This window comes from Eurosta solidaginis, chromosome 3 (assembly GCF_040869045.1).
Source record: "Eurosta solidaginis isolate ZX-2024a chromosome 3, ASM4086904v1, whole genome shotgun sequence".
NCBI classification, from domain to species: Eukaryota; Metazoa; Arthropoda; class Insecta; order Diptera; family Tephritidae; genus Eurosta; species Eurosta solidaginis.
Window position 1 is genome coordinate 179,841,314 of NC_090321.1, and position 20,330 is coordinate 179,861,643.

General features: G+C 39.4%; 1 protein-coding gene across 3 annotated transcripts in view; it reads right to left on the bottom strand.

The window, feature by feature from the left end:
- Window positions 1-20,330, bottom strand: part of BBS4 (Bardet-Biedl syndrome 4) — a 174,554-nt gene that overhangs the window by 137,041 nt on the left and 17,183 nt on the right. Inside the window, exons 1-2 of one of the 3 annotated variants that reach the window (XM_067777826.1) lie at window positions 2,284-2,566; window positions 2,047-2,186 (exon numbers count right to left, since the gene is read on the bottom strand). The exons of 1 other annotated variant lie outside the window; for it this stretch is intronic. In XM_067777826.1, the coding sequence (XP_067633927.1) occupies window positions 2,047-2,186; window positions 2,284-2,356 (213 nt within the window). In that variant the 5' untranslated portion in view covers window positions 2,357-2,566. Of the gene's footprint in view, window positions 1-2,046; window positions 2,210-2,283; window positions 2,567-20,330 lie in introns of those variants that run through there. One more of the 3 variants, XM_067777828.1, reaches the window with a different exon arrangement.

Sequence of the window (20,330 nt, forward strand, 5' to 3'; positions counted from 1 at the left end):
TAAATAACCCCAATATTCAATAATGCAAAATGGTATTTATTAGACTACTTAGAGTGTACTTCACAATAACTCTTACTTCACAACTAATTGCGTATTTAAATCAAACTGCTTCTTGACAACTCAGCATTCGCTGGTTTTATACTCTCTTGCGCCTCGTTCACCCATTTCTCCTAAGGTCTAGTAACTTCGCGAACTTCATGCTTGGTTACAAGCCATATATACATGTATATTTGTAGTTTGTAGCCGTATGCGTCTGTATATGTAAGTACTACTTCGGCTGATGGTGAGTATCTCTGTGTTGCCTTGTATGTACATGGGTAAATGATGATTGATTTGTTTGTACATACGAGTGGCTGCTTATTATCGGATTAGGGATGCTAGTATCACTTAGTGATGTGAATATTCGTCACAATATTTTGTATGTTTTGTTGTATCAAAGCTATGCTTGTTTTTGTATCCTCTCTATGAACAGGCTTTGCATTTGCAATGAATGTTTGCAACACAATGGCTAACGGTAACGGCTCTACTAGCAACCGGAAAATATCCACTCTTAGATGGGTCGACAGCACCAGGAATGCTATAAATTCCCTGCACGCTTGTGAAGCAGACGTGGGTATAAAAAGGCTTTTAGAAAGCATTATGGATGTACACCGGGGTCATTACGTGTCCGAGACTTGAAAAAAAATATAGTTTGCAGAATTATATGAGTTCAGCAATCTTATACACTGCTTATATATATGGAAACTGCCTCAACGCCCACAAGGGCTCTGGATATTATGCTTAACTCCCTCCCGATAGATCTTTATGGTAAACTTCAGACAGGTTGTAATGCAGTTAAACCGAAAGCAGTCTTACCCACAAACGATTTCCGATTAGGCCAGTATACTAGAAAACTTACTTTTGTGCGACGCAGAACATCTCGCTAACGAACGAGTTAAATCATATAAGTAACAAGTACTTGTTCGTGTATGTTTTTATAGAGAAATTTCCCGTCAGATGGATACTGGAACCCACTTGTGAGGTGTATAGACATATTTGGATTCGCATAAATGGAGCCGAACTAGACACCTAATTATTCTTAATAGTCCCTCTTTCGGTCCATTCTCCACTTAAAATATAAAATAAATAAATGAAAGGTGCGATAACCTCCGAAGAAATCTAAGGCCGAGCTTCTCTTCTAATTTGCGTTGTGCTCCTTTTAATTTTAACTACAAATTGGCGGCACGGAACCTACTTGTTTTATGCCGACTCCGAACGACATCTGTAAAGCAGATGAGTTTTCACTGAGAGATTTTCATGGGAGAAATAGACTCGGAGTGCTTGCCAAACACTGTCGAGGGGCGACCTCGCTTAGAAAACTGTTCTTCTTATTGAAAAAACTTGGTCCAATATTTTGGATATTAACGGGCTATTGTCTGATAGTAGTACACACGGAATGTATGGGAATGATTACTTCTCTCTGAGCTGTATGGGATGAAAAGAACATAAAAAAGTTTAAGCAATTTCTTTGCAGATGCCCAGCTCTGTGCAGGACACGTATGGAATGCTTGAACAAGCAACTCTTTGACTTTCTAGCGGAGGTTGGTCTGGTGATATCGAGAACATTCTGCTTCACATAAAACGATCAAATTAGTTAAATTTTACACATGTTTAAAAGAGCAAAAGGCTGTAGCTCATCTAATGGTATTACAATAAGCTATCCGCCCTAGGTTTGCCCTTCTGCTTGTTGGGTGAATGCACTCTAACTTAACCTATAGATTTTAAAATATCTTCTCAAAATGTTCATATACATAATAACTTTTAGCTCTATAATAATTTCCCAGCTTCAAAAATGTTACATATCTTAAGGCGCACACCTTTTTGTTCAGATTTTACTCAAATTCAAGATAATCAAAACAAAATACCATAACTGAAATAATCGTCAATTGTAGGATGGAATCAAATCTAATTCGTACAAAGACCATCCATTGGAAAAAAGTTTGTAGTTTCAGGCACTGATAATTAAAATTTCTTTGCACGTAAATACAAATATACTTGCATACATACCTTCACAAAATAGATGTATTCTGGATTTAAACTCCTATATAATTCCCGTCCTATTATAATGCGACAACGTACAAAATCACGACGCGCATAGTACAGATGGAGCAACCAATCTATATTTGTGCCAGGCGCCATTATGGGAGCTAAAATTAGTACATAAAAAACACTTAAATTACACGTAACTTTATAGTTTACTATATTAAACTTAATTTTTTGAAGCAAAATATTGAATTGATGCACCTGCTTTAACCACCTCCAGCGTGGGCAACGTTATAACGTGCCCATTACATATAATCTCTTCCGCACTGGCCATACAATTGACGTTGGAATTAAAGGCAAAAGTATGTCCTACCCAATTTCTTTTTAAACTTTTTGTGGTAATTCGCGTGTTATTTTTACCCCTGCCCCTACTCAGCTGCTATTAGTGAAATACGATTTCGTTGGTGTTGTGGACAGCAATTTCCAAGCTAGGCGTATGTGTGTTTGTTTATGTGTGCCAAAGGCTCATAAACTAATTTTTTTTTTTTTTTTCAGTTTCGATTTTTCTATAACGTTTTAATTTAGTTGTGAGTTTTGCTCTTATCTTCCAGAGGAACGAAACAAAAAAGTACAATTGACCAAAACAAAAGTTGGTGGTCATGGCAACTTATTTATGGAGTAATAAATTGGTGGGCTATTTGTTGTTGCAAGAACGTTTGTCATAAAAAGTAGTAAAATAAAGTAAGGGAACGTACCCAAACTACGTGACCCATTTTCTACAACTTTTTATCCCCCTCCCTCCCCTCGGTGACCATCGGTAGTATATTTTAAGACCCCCCTCCCCCACTAGTTTTCACGTAGTAGTTCATAAGTATGATTTTAAACTATTTTTTGCTAACTGAAAAACATTTTTTTGATTTATATTTGTTTTTATTAATTCGGCACCCGCCACGTTACGCGGAGCCTGCGTGTATTTAAAACATATTGGAACAACAACTTAATTTATAAAGTCTTTTTCCTTTTTTTTATTAACACGCTTTTATTAGCTTGGCCTGTATTTACGGAATCTTTGAGATTAATTTTCACCGGTTTCTAGAAGTCTGATTAATTTGAAACTTTGCACACGTATCAAGGACCGGTGACAATGCATTAATGTGATGGTGTGGTGACATAAGGTCAACGGCCATAAGGTCAATTGGCCTTATTACCACTTTGAATGGCCATAAGTTTGATTGAAACTTTGCACACATATCAAGGTCCGATGACAATGCATTAATGTGATGGTGTGGTGACAAAAGGTCAACGGCCATAAGGTCAATTGACCTTATTAACACTTTGAATGGCCATAAGTTTCATTGAAACTTTGCACACGTATCAAGGGTCGATGACAATACATTAATGTGATGGTGTGGTGACATAAGGTCAACGGCCATAAGGTAAATTGGCCTTATTACCACTTTGAATGGCCATAAGTTTGATTGACACTTTGCACACGTATCAAGGCTCGATGACAATGCATTAATGTGATGGTGTGGTGACATAAGGTCAACGGCCATAAGGTCAATTGGCCTTATTACCACTTTGAATGGCCATAAGTTTGATTGAAACTTCGCACACGTATCAAGGCTCGATGAAAATGCAATAATGTGAAGGTAGGGTGACATAAGGTTAACGGACATAAGGTCAATTGAACTTATGACCACCCCAAATGGCAGGGGATAGCATGGCACATCTACGAAAGAGCATACTGGAGCCCTTTTTTTAACACGCTTTTATTAGCTTGGCCTGTATGTAACGGAATCTTTGAGCTTAATTTTCACCGGTTTCTAGAAGTCTGGTTAATTTGAAACTTTGCATACGTATCAAGGACCGATAACAATGCATTAATGCTATGGTGTGCTGACATAAGGTCAGCGGCCATAAGGTCAATTGGCCTTATTACCACTTTGAATGTCCATAAGTTTGATTGCAACTTTGCACACATATCAAGGCTTGGTGGCAATGCATTAATGTGATGGTGTGGTGACATAAGGTCAACGGCCATAAGGTCAATTGGCCTTATTACCTCTTTGAATGGCCATAAGTTTGATTTACACTTTGCACACGTATCAAAGGTCGATGACAATGCATTAATGTGATGGTGTGGTGACATAAGGTCAACGGCCATAAGGTCAATTGGCCTTATTACCACTTTGAATGGCCATAAGTTTGATTGAAACTTCGCACACGTATCAAGGCTCGATGACAATGCAATAATGTGAAGGTGGGGTGACATAAGGTTAACAGATATAAGGTCAATTGAACTTATTACCACCCCAAATGGCCATAGATGGCATAGCATGACCCATCTACGAAAGAGCATACTGGAGCCCTTTTTTTTAACACGCTTTTATTAGCTTGGCCTGTATGTAACGGAATCTTTGAGCTTAATTTTCACCGGTTTCTAGAAGTCTAATTAATTTGAAACTTAGCATACGTATCAAGGACCGATGACAATGCATTAATGTGATGGTGTGCTGACAAAAGGTCAACGGCCATAAGGTCAATTGGCCTTATTACCACTTTGAATGGCCATAAGTTTGATTGCAACTTTGCACACATATCAAGGCTTGATGGCAATGCATTAATGTGATGGTGTGGTGACATAAGGTCAACGGCCATAAGGTCAATTGGCCTTATTACCTCTTTGAATGGCCATAAGTTTGATTGACACTTTGCACACGTATCAAAGGTCGATGACAATGCATTAATGTGATGGTGTGGTGACATAAGGTCAACGGCCATAAGGTCAATTGGCCTTATTACCACTTTGAATGGCCATAAGTTTGATTGAAACTTCACACACGTATCAAGGCTCGATGACAATGCAATAATGTGAAGGTGGGGTGACATAAGGATAACAGATATAAGGTCAAGTGAACTTATGACCACCCCAGATGGCCATAGATTTGAAACCTTGCACATAATGCGAAAAACGCATTCCTTTATTAATGATAGAAGTGGATGCATGGCATATCTACGAAAGAGCATACTGGAGCCATTTTTTTAACACGCTTTTATTAGCTTGGCCTGTATGTAACGGAATCGTTGAGTTTAATTTTCACCGGTTTCTAGAAGTCTTATTAATTTGAAACTTTGCATACGTATCAAGGACCGATGACAATGCATTAATGAGATGGTGTGGTGACATAAGGTCAACGGCCATAAGGTCAATTGGCCTTATTACCACTTTGAATGCCCATAAGTTTGATTGAAACTATGCACGCATATCAAGTCTCGATGACAATGCATTAACGTGATGGTGTGGTGACAGAAGGTCAACGTCCATAAGGTCAATTGACCTTATTACCACTTGGAATGGCCGTAAGTTTGATTGAAACTTTGTACACGTATCAAGGGTCGATAACAATGCATTAATGTGATGGTGTGTTGATATAAGGTCAACGGCCATAAGGTCAATTGGCCTTATTACCACTTGGAATAGCCATAATTTTGATTGAAACTTTGCACACGTATCAAGTCTCGATGACAATGCAATAATGTTATGGTGGGGTCGCATAAGGTTAACGGACATAAGGTCAATTGAACTTGTGACCACCCCAAATGGCCATAGATTTGAAACCTTGCACATAATGCGAAAAACGCATTCATTTATTAATGATAGAAGTGGATGCATGGCATATCTACGAAAGAGCATACTGGAGCCCTTTTTAACACGCTTTTATTAGCTTGGCCTGTATCTTTCTATGTATCTATGTATCCATGTACGTATGTAACGGAATCTGGAGTGGAGCCGAGAGCCCCGGTAATGCAGAGCTCCGAACTCCTTTGCACCTTTTGAAGCATTTTAAGATAGGTACTTTTAGCTAGTGCAGGCCACCAGACCAAGGCACCATAAAGAAGAATCGGGCGCACAATTGCTGTGTAAATACAGTAGGTCACCATAGCGGAGAATCCCCAGGAGGTGCCAATTGCCCTCTTGCATGTCAACAGCTCTGCTGTTGCCTTCTTGGATTGCTCCACTATATGGTCACTCCATAATAGCTTCCTATCCAGAATGACTCCCAAATACTTGACTTGATCGCTAAACGCTAAAAACGTACCCCCAATTTTTGGCGATGTAAGATTTGGTACTTTGTACCTGCTCGTGAAGAGAACAAGCTCGGTTTTATCCGGGTTGACTTCCAAACCTGTGACGGGTTGTACTCCTGGAGTAGCTCCAGGATGCCAGCTGGGTCCGTTTGCGTCACTGGAAACCAGGCTCTAGCCCTTGGTCGTGAGGGAACATCTCCACTACCTTAAGGCGCGCGCCCGGATATACCACCCCTATCAGCGTGACGGCGGCCCTATAGAGGTTGACCGACCTGGCGTCGTCACAGGCAATTAACTTGACATTTCCCTGGAACCACCCTGCATCTGTGTAAGATGGCGGTGGACCAGGGTTGTCTTTTTAACCTTAACGGCCACCGTAGCGAGCGCGGCCCCGATCCACTTCCACTGTTGTTTCGGGATCCTGCCATCTTCGCTGCTCTCGTCTATAATGCCAATGATCTGCCGACCCTTGGCCATTTCGGCGAAAGACCGGGTCCAGCCTCCCTGCTTCTTGGCCCTTTTGGGTGCCGTGGGGTTGGATTCATCCATGGACCGCGTGCGTTTGGAGGTTTCATCACTCTCGACTAAAACTATTAAAATTACTTGAACTAAACAATTAAAAATAAATAATAGTTTAAAAAAACTAAAAAAAACACGCTTTTATAGCAAACCGAACTAAAAAATAGAAAATAATTTTCAATTAAAAAGAGTTTATCTAACAGTAGTAGAAGGTAAAACAATCGTTTATAGTTAATCACCTCAAAATAAAATTATAATAAAATTTAAGTTATTAACAGAATAATTTAATTCACAGTAAAAAGCGTGGGGTGCTTGATATTGAATGTTACAATCATTCTATTGGCAACTATCTGAGAGGAAAGATATGAAATGTAGTCAAATGCACCCCACGCTTTTTACTCTGAATTAAATTATTCTGTTAATTACTTAAATTTTATTATAATTTTACTTTGAGGTGATTAACTATAAACGATTGTTTGACCTTCTACTACTGTTATATAACCTCTTTTTAATTGAAAATTATTTTCTATTTTTTAGTTCGGTTTGCTATAAAAGCGTGTTTTTTTAGTTTTTTTAAACTATTATTTATTTATTTTCATCTAATTCAACTTTATAAAGAATACGCTTCCAGCATCAAGCCACTGGGATACATCGTAGATTATGTGAGCAGTAGCATCAGGAGTTTCCTCAGACGTGATTGTTTTTTCCTCGTCGACAGCCTCGATGTCTATCCACTCCGCGCTTTGCTCCACGATACATAAGATCTCTTTTGGTCTCATGGAGAGGAAATGCAGGAGTCGCACGCGAGACACGTCGTCCACTGCATTACCGTGCACGTTTTTCTGATGATTTTTCATGGAAATTTTTTACGCTAAATAAATTCCACAAAAAAATTGCAAGATTTTCTACAGATTATTGACCACGTGATAAAGCCCCAATCCCTCCACCCCCCCCCCCCCCATGACCAGGTGTAATACCTAAAGAAACCCCCTCCCCCCTAAAGGGGTCACGTAATTTGGGTACGTTCCCTAAGGTGGTAGCCATAGCAAAATTACGGACAAACATAAAGTTTCCATGTATTTTGTTTCTCAAATATTGAATTTAAAAACAAGAACAAGTTTCGCACAAGCGAAGAACTATCTCGTTAAGAAACACTACTAATTGTAGTTCTGTCTCTTTGAAATGCACTCAACATTGCAATGTCCTACCAAATGACAATTGTCGTCCTTTGCAACAGTTTGAAGGCATTCTTAACGGTTTCTGAAATGGTCACTGCCCCACCTTTGTATAGTGCAACTCATTGACTTTTTTACCGACATTCGCCATTTGTATAAATGCGAGTCTAAACCTGCAACGATTGTGGTGTTCAGTAATCATCATATCGAGATACCAAATGTTTAAATAGAGAGTTTAGGTTAGGTTGAACTGGCCGGTCAATAAAAACCTCACATAGACTGAATGTTTCCATAGTGTTACCAGAATTTGTTTGACGACCAAACCGAAGAACCCCAATCAGGTTCCAGGACATATATTAGAAAATAACTACGCCCTCTTGGCAAATACTAGCAGTTTTATAGGACCCAGCCTAATTGCTGCGTCGTGATCTGGCAACCCTGCCGCCCCTAATATCTGGAACCTTGACCTGGCGAGCGCAGGACACGAACACAGAACGTGCTCATCCGTTTCTTCCTGCAGTTCACACTTCCTACACTTGCTTATAAGCATGTGACCCCAGAAGGCAGTGTCCAGTCAGTATGCCCATCGTGAGCCTTAAGTCTTCTCCCTTCAGAGATATGAGCGACCTTGTGAGTCTAATATCGTAGGCTGTGCACATGATCTTAGAAATTTTGCAGCTCCACGCTTTTGTCCCCGCTTTTCCTGCTTGATGGATCATATGCAACTCCTATCTCCTTTTGATTTCTCCCAAACGGATTGGGACGTCTATCGTCAACTCAGCGAGTTTTGCACCCTCCTTTGCCAACTCATCGGCCGTTTCGTTACCATCTATCCTTTATGACCGGGAACCCAGTAAAGATATATGATAGAGATGCGCCCCTTATTTAATCCCTGTACCGTTAACCATACTTTTTTCAGAAAATTAATCGAGATGAATAAAGACCTTCTCATATCAAAATCCTCAACGCCGAAAAAGTTTTTGATTGAGCAATGTCCGTCCGTCCATAAGCACTATAATTTAATAATAGATTGCCATTGAAAATGGGCTCACTTTTTCGGTATCGAAAATTTCGCAAAATGGAAAAAAAGGATAATTCATTAAAAAATTATGAGTAGATTGGCTTTGAGATACAAAATTAAAATTAAGTAAAATTTTGGAAAATATGGGCGTTACATTTAATAGATGAAAAATTAAAAGTTTTGCAAACCGTAAAGCAAATGCTGATGAGATGATACACAATCCAATGATCCTTACTACAAGACGATGGAGGAATGACATAACAGCGGCCTTAACGTTAGCTGCTCACTTCAAATCTCCACAATGTAAACAATATTGACAATATGCCCATCCTGCTTTCCCAAGATTGTCATAGGTTATGTTGAACTGGGCGGTCCGTGAAGACCTTACATGGACTGAATGAGTTCGTAGTGTTTAAGGTTGACATAAAGTCAACTCTATTTTTCCAATGAATGAGTCCGTAGTGTTCGAGGTTGGCATAAAGTCCCAAGAGTTCATAAGGTCCATTACTTTGTTTCGCACCTCCATGTATTAAATGTTTTTTTATCAAATTTTCGAATACGGCGATTCTTTCCCTACATTTGGTTCCCATTTTAGTGAATAATCGGATTTAGTACTATTCCTGCGTGGATTTCCTCAAAATAAGAACAACTTATTTTAAAAATTACGCGAATTTTTATTCCACATTTTCGGCTGTGGCTCTAGCTTTCCTAATTCTGGTTTCATTAGATTGCAAAATCAAAATAAAAGCTGGGCCGGTGAGGATTCCTTTGAAATAAGAAATAGGTATATATTTTCAATTAAACATTTAACCAATACTGCAGAAGTTGTTTGCTTTAATGCTGGTCTTAAATTGCTTACCATTTAAAGGTGGGTCAACGCTGGATGGCTGGTTCGGTTTCACCCGAACTTTAATCTTGCCGCATTAACGACTTAACCATATATGTACATAATTCATTTTAACTAAAATGGATATTTTCGACTCTTTTATCTTAGCGTTTGTTCAAGGTATTGCATTTTTAATTAGTTTTCCTAAAAATGTGAAATATTCAATTTGAAAACAATAAAAATCCAATGAAATTTGCGGTAATCATCATTCCAAAAAACATTCATATATGTACATAGGTATGTATATCAATTCATATAAGTACATAACGCATATTTATACATATGTATTCACACATACGCGTCATTTTTCATTATGTACATACAAACTTACTTATGTATGTTGGATAACACCATATAAAAATTGCAACAAATTCCAAAATAAGAAGATTCCATTGCCGGCAATTATCGTCTCGTTATAGGCATACATACATACATACATACAAACGAAATACTATCAGTTTTATGCCGCCTGTGTTATTTGCCGCAACACTTATGGCATAGCGCTTTAAGTAACTTCTCGATAAGCTACAAGCTTGAAATTTGGAATATAGCTCAGAACCCGATGACAATGCAAGAATATGAAAAAACTCCGATAGGTGGCGCATGGATCGAAATATTTCAAAGTCGTATCTGTGGCCCGATTAGGCTCATATTTGGAAAACATATTACATACATGAATAGAAAGCGACGTATGAAAATCGGCGCCAGGCGGCACAGGGAACGAGATATTAAAAAAAAATCGTATTTGTGGTCCGATTAGGCTCATATTTGAAACACATATTACACACATGAATAGAAAGCGACATATGAAAAAAATCGCCACCAGGTGGCGCAAGGATTAGGATATTAAAAAAATCGTATTTGGAGTCCGGTTTGGCTCATATTTGGAACAAAGGATTATGTATTGAGAAGTTAGATTGTAAAAAATTTTCAGGAAATAGTCGTTGTAATAGTGAGGCACTAAATGAACTAAATAGAATGAGAAACAATAGGCAATTAAATAAAGACTAAAAACTTGAAAATAAAATAATTTAAAAAAATTTTAAGTTAAACGGTTTTATTGAAAACAGTACTAATAATACTGTAATAATAATACTGAAAGCTACAAAATAATTAGGTAAGTGTGATGACTAGTACCTAGAACCTACCTAATTATTTTCTAGCTTTAAGTATTATTATTACTTAATGAAAATATTGTTATCAATAAAACAGTTTAACTTACAATTTTTTTTAATTATTTTATTTGCGCTTAACTCAAAAAAATCCGGTTTAGCCCCTAGCTCTTTTTTAGGCCCTCTTTAAAATGTTTGCCCTTTTTTGGCTACAAGTCTATTTCGGCAATACGTATTGTGAAATTTGTAATGTATTTTATGTGTGTCGAAGTTTTATTTTATTTTTTTTGTTATGTATGATGTGGCAACTCGGTACTCAACTGATAACAAAAACTTTAATCGATAAACTGTGTCATGGATGTTGCATATTTGCTTTCCAGCTTGTGCAACAGCATAGTGTCACCTTCAAAGAGTTTCGACCCTTTATATATGAATTAAAAAATAATGTAAAAGTATAGACGAATTCATTGAAAGAAAGATACGTAATATATGTCGCGACTTCATAATTAAATTAATAGAGCAATTAAGGCAACGCTTGCCGCACACTATAGAAATGCTTAGCAAAATAGATTTCTGTTCGGTTGAAAACACATTGAGAATTATAAAACCTCAAAGGTTTTCATATTTCACAGATGAAAAAAAAAGTATAGCACTGATGAAATAACGAGATTACAAATGGAGTGGAAAAATATCTGTCCCCAAAATTGGAAAAATGTGACTTCAACATTAAGTTTTTGGTTTGATGTTAAACAGTGTAATTCCAAAAGCTTGTCGATTTTGTGCTACCAATAAGTAATACTGAAGTTGCAAGAACGTTTTCAAACATGAGTTTGATTGAAAGGAAACACAGAAACAAAATGACTTTAGTTATGTTGAATTCGCTTCTGACAATAAGAAGTGGTCTTATACGGCTGAATAAATGCTGTTACAACTTTGAAATAAACAACGGTCTTTTCAAATTAATGAACACAAAAAATATTTATGGGTGTAGCAAAAATAATAATTCATCTTCTAAGGATGAAATCATAGATTTTGAAGTCTAAGGCCCTTCAAACATATCTCGCCCCAACATAAACTTGAATATCGCACACGTGTATTTTAATGGTGATTCGTACACCCGTAGGACGTCAAAAATTTAATAAAAATTTTAATTAATTTTCATCGGCCAACATTTTGGCAAAACACTGCTTACTTTTTAAAGATACCTTACCGCCAAATGGCAAAACAAAAGTTAAAAAAAAACGTACTTTTGTTATTAAAAATATAATAAATAAAATGAATAATAAAATTAACTACAAAAACAGTATTATTTATGTACCTCTCTTGTACCATATATATATTTTTTTTTTGTATCTTTTTTATAACTTTTATTTTAGCTCTTTTTGCAACGGGTTTTGGATTTTCTTGAAGAAATTTAGCTCTTTCTACCACTTTTTTTCTAGATTATATCCCCAAAGAAATTTTTTTTCTGGCAACACTGCTGATGACCTTATACGAAACACTCATTCTCTCTCAATTCGTTTCCAGGAATGGGTCTTGAATATCAGCTGGCTATAGAGTTGCCTAAAATACGCCAACAAAACTCCAAGTAATCCGGCCGGTTTCATTCAAATCAGCAAGTAGGCTGATAAAAACTTATTAAAATTTATAAAAAAGAAAAATTGTGTAAAATTATTTTGTGGTAGATAAGTGAAAAAATATGAAATAATATATTTCGATCGCGTTGCTTTGCTTTGATGCTCTGGTATCGCCATAAGATAACAATGAACGGCTATCCCTTTTCTTCGCTTTGATGCGACCAAAACGTTTACGCATATTTACATACAATGAAAAACGCAAAAAATTAATAAGAAATTACGAAATTATATCCACTGTTATCATAACGAACACAAAAAGATAAAACTTTCTTGAAGTATCTGCGTTGTAGTCCGCAAAAATCTGTTAATGAAACATGTTGCGTTAACCTATACGTATACGTACAATTTATCTCAGCTGTCAAAAAGGGAATGTCGCAACGCGCCACAAAAACATGGCCTTTATCCATCCACTTACATCAGCGCGAAGACTAAGAAGCCAAATTTTTCACCAATCGAAAGTCGCTACCAAAACTCGTTTCGTGTGCAGCTCTTGATGATTTCACAGATAAATTTTCCACGGGTGAAAAAGAGTAATTTTTTTCTTCGGATTTTTAATCCTGACATAAACTTGAGTTTTTTGATATCCCATTTGACCTGAGTTTGAATAAATTTTCGTTGAAAATCATAAATTAAACCTTTACCATGTAAAATACCCCAAAGTGATATTAAAACGCCCAAATTTGGTTATGAGTATGATGGCTTCTATGGCCAATATTATTAAAATGAACCTTTTCTCGCGCTCTCAGAGAGCGAGAAGTTTCATATCAGAAATGTGACACAATTTGCTGCATTCGTGGAACGTATGTATATATATTAGTTACTCATACGCCGTGTATGGCACACATAAACGAAAACGTTAACAGAAGCGCATATTTAAATAAAAGGCTAGTTTCAATTGAAAGTGATTGGCTTTTTGGTTGCTTTACCTGGACCGAGAAATTCGCATAGTAGCCGAGTGACCGTTTTTGTGCAATCTTCGAGAGGCCAGTGGCCTGATGTTATAACTAGGAACCCAGTTAATATTTTTATAATAAAAGTATCAAAAGCACAGTTATTTTGTTTACTAATAACAAGTTTGTACCAAAGTTTTATTAAATACTTGACTTTTATTTTTTCAGTTTGATAACATTATTTAAATTACTCCGAATATTTTTTTAGTCAATAATAAAAGGCATTTTGAAATTAAAAATGAACCATTAAGTGTATATAAATAAATTTGGTACGAATTGGTATTTTTGTCTACAATCCAAAAATATATACATAGTTTGTTCAAGTGTCTGTATTCCGTAAGTGTAAGTTTTGAAATGTACAAATTATTTGTAGAAAAAGTGTACATTTTAAAACTCGCAGCTACTGAATCCACCCCCAGGTGTTTCCTTTTTAAGATATAAATTTCAGAAAATAAAATAGCATACCTACATATCTTCTATATGGAATACAACACAAGGAAATGATTGAACTTCTTTTTTGTGAAATATGCACCAATATCTAGGAAATTAAGTTTTTCAGTGCGCAGGGGTATTAAGGAGGCGTGGCATCTGGCATATAGACAAACATATGATAAATCATACATCTTTGAAGACAACAATGCTAGAGTAATTACATTTGCCAGGTAGATGCAAAAATATTTATTGTAACAATGGGGTGGTGTGAGTGAAATTGGAAAAGGGGGAGTGGTACCTCCGGACACACAAAACGTTATACTTAACCTGCTGCTACTGTCCTCCACATCAGATATACAGCGATCACCACACCCATTAGGCTAAGGGAGTCTAGATGCTGAAAAGAAAGACGATATAGCCACAGTGACATCATAAGAAGACTCGCCGATGTGGATTTGAGAACAGATTATCTTCCAAAAACATTGATCTTCGACAGGAATTACAAGGTGCAGATCTAGAACGGATTGGTCAGCCGACAGAGTTGGCAGGGATCGGGTCACCTCACTCTGAATGACGGATCCAAAATGGACTGCGGTGTCTTCCTGCTGCAGAACCGGGTAGACGGTGAGGTAGTCATATACTCCGACAGTCGAGCAGCGTTCAAAGCGCTAAAATCACCCTACACTTCCTCTAAAGCCATCGATAACTGTAAGAGGGTGCTACGTGAAGCAGCTAACCAGGCAGCTATCACACTCAGCTGGGTACCCGGCCACAGAAACATTGATGGCAACGAAAAAGCAGATGAAATAAAAAAGGCAGGTGCATCTTTAGGTATCACGAAAGGAGTCACGGTGCATCGACGACTCACATCAATTAAAAGAGACATACTCACCTATCTTAGGAAAACAGTCATCCGTCATTGGTAAACTACGGACACCTGTAGATTCACCAAACTAATCTGGCCAGAATACAACCAGAAAAAAAACTGATGATCTACTAAATAGGTCTAGGAGGGAAATATTCAGAATCACGGCCACTATTACAGGGCATTGGCCGTTTGGTCCACACGCGGATAGAATGGGTATCTGCTACAATGAGAGGTGCAGGAGCTGTAGACAGGAGGGTGTCGAGGAAATGGTTACTCACTTCCTCTGCGAGTGCCCAGCCCTCGCGAATTTTCAGTCCGGAATTCTAGGCAATTATGTGTTGCCGGACTTAAGGGCGGAGTAAAACTGCCGCATCAAGGACATAAGTAGGTATATTGTTTTAACCAAGTGGTTACATCAGTCTAAAAATATAATTGGTTCCAGGAGAATCAAAATGGCGCCTAGAGCGCACATCAACCAACCAACCAACCAGGTACCTCCCATACACATTTTTATTGCCGTCAAAGAGCGTAAATAGCAGTCTAGAATCTACAGACTGGCTGCTTGTCCGTTTCGGGTTCCGTACTTATGTACGTGAGTAGAGGCAATCTAAATACAATTTCCTCGTTGAGGTTGGTCGAGATATTTCTGCCATTAAGGGTCAAAATGAATCGTTCATACTCTGGCAACTATATACCCCGGGTAGGGTCATACATATTATAGCCCGCGTAAATGACAGAGGGGATATTGGCAGCATATACTTAAAAATGTCTAATGCTTGAAACACAATGCTCTGACGCCGCGAAATAATGCGACGAAGTTCGCCTGGTCAAAAATAGAATCCCCGTAATTAACTGAAGGTGAACACAATGAAAGCGAAAAGCGAAATTTACGCGACTTCAACAAATCTATCGTCGCCGACGGGCGATGACGACAAACATGCCAGGGTTGCTGCTGTTCAATTTTTTTAAGTATAACAAAGACAACATAATATCCGAAAACAAATTTTTTGTTTTTTTTGTTATATAATTCTTAATTTTACTGCCAAAAGACGTTCAAAAAAATTGGAAGGGATATCGAAATACGTGTTTCGGTATCGTTATTAATAAACTGCCAATAATATTATTAAAAACTAAAAGGTAATTAGCACAAATATTTGCTAAATTTTCGTTTTTTCAATGTTTTCAACTAACCGGGTACGTGCGCTGTCAAAATTTTAAACTCATGAAAGCTTATGGAAACGTACGTAACGTGTGCCGTATACATGTAAACTGTATTTTTTAAATTAAAGATTATAATATTAATGTTCGCCCTCCGGATTAACACAGCTCTTAACATTTTGGGCGTGTTTTAGCAGTCAAGTGCTAAAGTAAAGAATTAAAAAAGTTTTAATTGTTTTCATCTTTATTTCTAAATAATGGCCACTCTGAATAAACAGCGTCAATTTCGTCGTCAATTTCAATGCATTGTGTTTTAAGTAGACGAAATGGCTGGGCGTAATTTGAAAAATGTAATCGCCCGACGCGGCGTATATCGTCGTCGCTCGGCATTGTGTTTCAATCATAACCCATGCCATGATAGTATCCAAAGGGCCACCACTCAAGTAATGCTCAGCGCTGGCTAATTTTTCCATTTTTTCTAAGTTTTCGGTGTCGAAAATTTTGGCGTGTTTATTATGTGGTTTCAGATAATCCCCTGTACTAAATTTGGTGAAGACCTCTCAATTTTTGCTCCAGCTATCGTATAAATGGACGGACGGAAAGTTAAGTTTTTGTCATAAAAGTAATCTTTATGCCAAATTTTCGTTAAGATTGTTCGATTTTTTCCTATTCATGGCAATCGATGCTTTACTTAAAAAAGAGTCGGGACCACGCCCATTGTCAAAAAATTTTGAATTGGTTACTGAGGTGAAATATCAGTATAATTTTATAATTTAGTGTAAAGATATCGCATTTTTTAGACTTTAAACTTTTTTTCAAGTAGGCGTGGTCACAATCCAGTTTTGTTAATTTTTACATAGTGAATATATTATAGTGATTTACAGCCAAAAAAAACTTTTAAATTTTTTCTTCTAATTGTGGGCAGCACCCACATTTTCCCAAATTCTAACAAATTTCTATTTTTGTCATAAAGTCAACGCATATATACCATATACCAAACATCGGAAAGATATCTTAATTTTTGTTCAAGTTACGTGTTAATCGTTTGATATACTTTCAGTTTGATTTAAGGAAGTCTATTCATTTATGTCATTTCATGCAACCATTAGCCGATCAAAGTTATAATACCTATGTACACGTTCACATTAGGGATAAAAAGAACCCTTACCAAAAAGTTATAATTATAGTAAAACTACTAAATGGACGTTGAGATGAAGAGTACTAGCGAAAATCCCAAAAAGTGGCAAGTGTTTTTCCACATTTTATTAAAACATTCTGCTACTTTCACCAAAAAGGATAATTATAGTAAGAGACGTCACTCGTTACTCGCAGCTATTTGCTCGATGTTTTCTATGAGGTAGTTGCTGTTTTTTTTTTTTTTTGGCGAGATGTGCATAAAATCTCTTCTATAATTAATTTTCTTTCCAAAAATCACATTTACATAAGGTGCCTACAGCGCATGGATAAATGGGAGGCAATTCCAAAATGTTCCTCATAGAAAACATTCGGCATCAATTTTTTGATTTCCAGCAAGTTACTCGCCACTCGTAGCAGACTGGAAGGCCTCTTCTTTAAATACTCTGTCCACCCACCAGACTTACATAAAAAGTTACTTTTAAGCCTGGGGGGCGGCAATAGTATGGCGGCGAAGGGAGTTGCGCTGGTAACGGCGAACCCTGACGCGCCTGCTGTTGTCGGACACCGACCAAGCGCCGGAACGGCAACCTTTTTTTCCCACGGCTGTGGCAGGGGTCTCTGGACCTGGCCACTCCGAGCCAAGGGAAAACGGGGCCGCAACAGCTATTTTAACCGGGGGAGCGACTGCGTTGGAAACGACGGGTCGGCTCCCCATGGACGACAAGAGGGCAACCTCAGTCAACACAGTCTTAGGTCATCGGACGGGGGCAAGCACCAGTATGGCGGCGAAGGTAGTTGCGCTGGCAACGGCGAACACTGACGCGCCTGCTGATGCTGGGCGCCCGTCTGACGCCGGTATGGCGACTATTCTCCCCACGGCTGTGACAGGGGTCCCACGATCTGGTCACACTGAGCCAAAGGAGAAAGGAGCCATAATGAAGACATCATCCGGGGGTACGACCGCGAGGGCAACTACGGGTCGGACCCCTTCTCAAGAAGATTCCCATAAGGGATCGTTCCACAGGAACAAAAGAAGGGCTGCAAAAGTCCTGTCAAGGTATGAGGGTGTTCCGCTGGAAACGCTGTCAGAGAACGCCAGGAATTCGGTGGAAAGGGCGCGAGCTCTACTGCCGAATTTTCGGGGTTCTCTGCCAACAAGCGCAACCCCATATAAACGTCAAAGGTCCGATGAGGATATCAAACCACCGCCGAAAAGGCACCAGAATCACCCCGCGGTAGCCAAACCCAGCTTTGCCGAGGTAGCCAAGGGCCGGATCCTTATAGGAATCCTGGACCGAGGGAATGACCGTGGTGCAATCCCTAAAGACCAGTGGCCGTACGTCCGGAATGAAATCGGCAACGCCGTTCTCGACGTGCTGATGGAGTCTCCGGGTAGTCCGCCGCGAGGTTCTGATGCAGGATGGTACCAGGGCCAAATCAAGGTACTCGCTTGCGAGGACGCAAGGTCTGTTGCGCTGTACAAGGCAGCAGCCGCAAAGCTGGCACAAGTTTATCCCGGGGCGATTATCGAGGTCGTTGACTGGAAGGACATTCCGGCTCGGCCAAGGGCCAGGGCATGGGTTCCAGCGGTTCCAGCAGAACCTGAGAGAATTCTCAGGATGCTGCAACTGATGAACCCGGCTCTCCCAACGCAGGACTGGAGTGTCATCCAAGTCGAGGACGCTGTAGGACCTAGGAGACAGGTCGTGTTAGCCCTGAATAAGGAAGCTCTCGAGCCCCTTAGACGGAGCAAAGGAAGAGTGTTTTACGGCCTCGGGGAGGTCGTAATTCACGTATACCGTGGGGACGCACAGCGCGCATCCCTTTCGAGTGCCTCTTTTGACACGGACATTGAGGCACCCGAAGTGGAAGCGGAAATCTCCGACGCCGAAAGCCTGGTTTCCGCCACGTCAAATTGCGCAGGGGCTCTGGGCAATTTGTCGATGGAGGATGCTCTGCTGGATAGCGACGGAGAGGATCCCAACATCACGGTGATGGAGGCAGGGGAGTCTGAGCAAACTCATGCTGAGGTTGCTCCAGATAAACCTGCACAAAAGTAAGGCAGCCTCGGCTGCTCTCATCAGTCGCCTTTCTAAAGGCGACGTCGAAGTGGTCCTTATCCAAGAACCCTGGGTGAACAACTCAAGGATTTGCGGATTGGGGGCCACTGGGTTTAAGCTCATCCGAGCTGCAGATGAAGGTAAAGTGAGAACATGTGCTAAATATCTTTCTCTTGCCTAATTATAGCAATGGTGACGTCACAGCGGCCAGTTTGTCAAGCGGAGGCACCCAATTAACGCTAGCCTCCGTTTATATGCCGTACGACGCAGAGGAACCTCCTCCGCAAAAGACGGTAAAGGATCTGGTGGCCGACTCAAGCAAAGGCCATCTGTTAATTGGGACAGACGCAAACGCCCACCACGTGCAGTGGGGTAGTTCCGACATAAACACTCGGGGTGAGTCACTTTTTGAGTGCCTTTTAACAACTAACCTTGTAGTTTGCAATGTAGGTAATGAACCAACTTTTATTACTAAAAACCGTAGAGAGGTTATTGACCTCACTATTTGTAGCGAAAGCGTTTATGGGTGGGTTAAAAAATGGCGTGTTCTTTAGGAACATTCCTTTTCAGACCACCGCTATATTGAAGTAATGTTAGAGTTCTTCGTCGATCAGCCCATTGCGAGACGTAACCCACGTAATACAAACTGGGAACTACATAATGAGCTGTTAGCAAGAGAACTACCAGAACTGCCCCCACAAAGCCTCTCATCAACGATGGAGCTAGAGGGTCTGGTAGAAACCTTCACATCGGCTTTCTCAAAAGCCTTAGGACAGGCCTGTCCATTGCCAAAACCGCGCGGTAAGCGTAAACCTCACTGGTGGTCCCATGATCTGGACCTACTTCGTAAATCCTGTAGAGAACAGTTTAACAAAGCCAAATTCTTTGATAACGGGTCACAATGGCTAGAATACAAGGACAAACTAAGAACCTACAAAAAAGTCCTGAGACAAGCGAAGAGAACTTCATGGAGAAACTTCTGCACTGGAGTCGAAAGTGTCGTGGACACATCCAGGCTACGGTGCGTGCTTTCTAAGACGCAAACAGCTATTAGCTTTCTGCGGAGACCGAATGGTACCTGGACCAGCACAGAAGGGGAAACTCTAGAGCTGCTCCTGGACACACATTTCCCGGGAAATATGACAAACGCACCGGAATTACCTGCAGCAAACCAAGCTGTGAATATACCCATCACTGAGGAGAGAGTGAGGAGGGCAGTCAAAAGTTTTAAACCTTTTAAGGCTGCTGGACCAGACGGGAT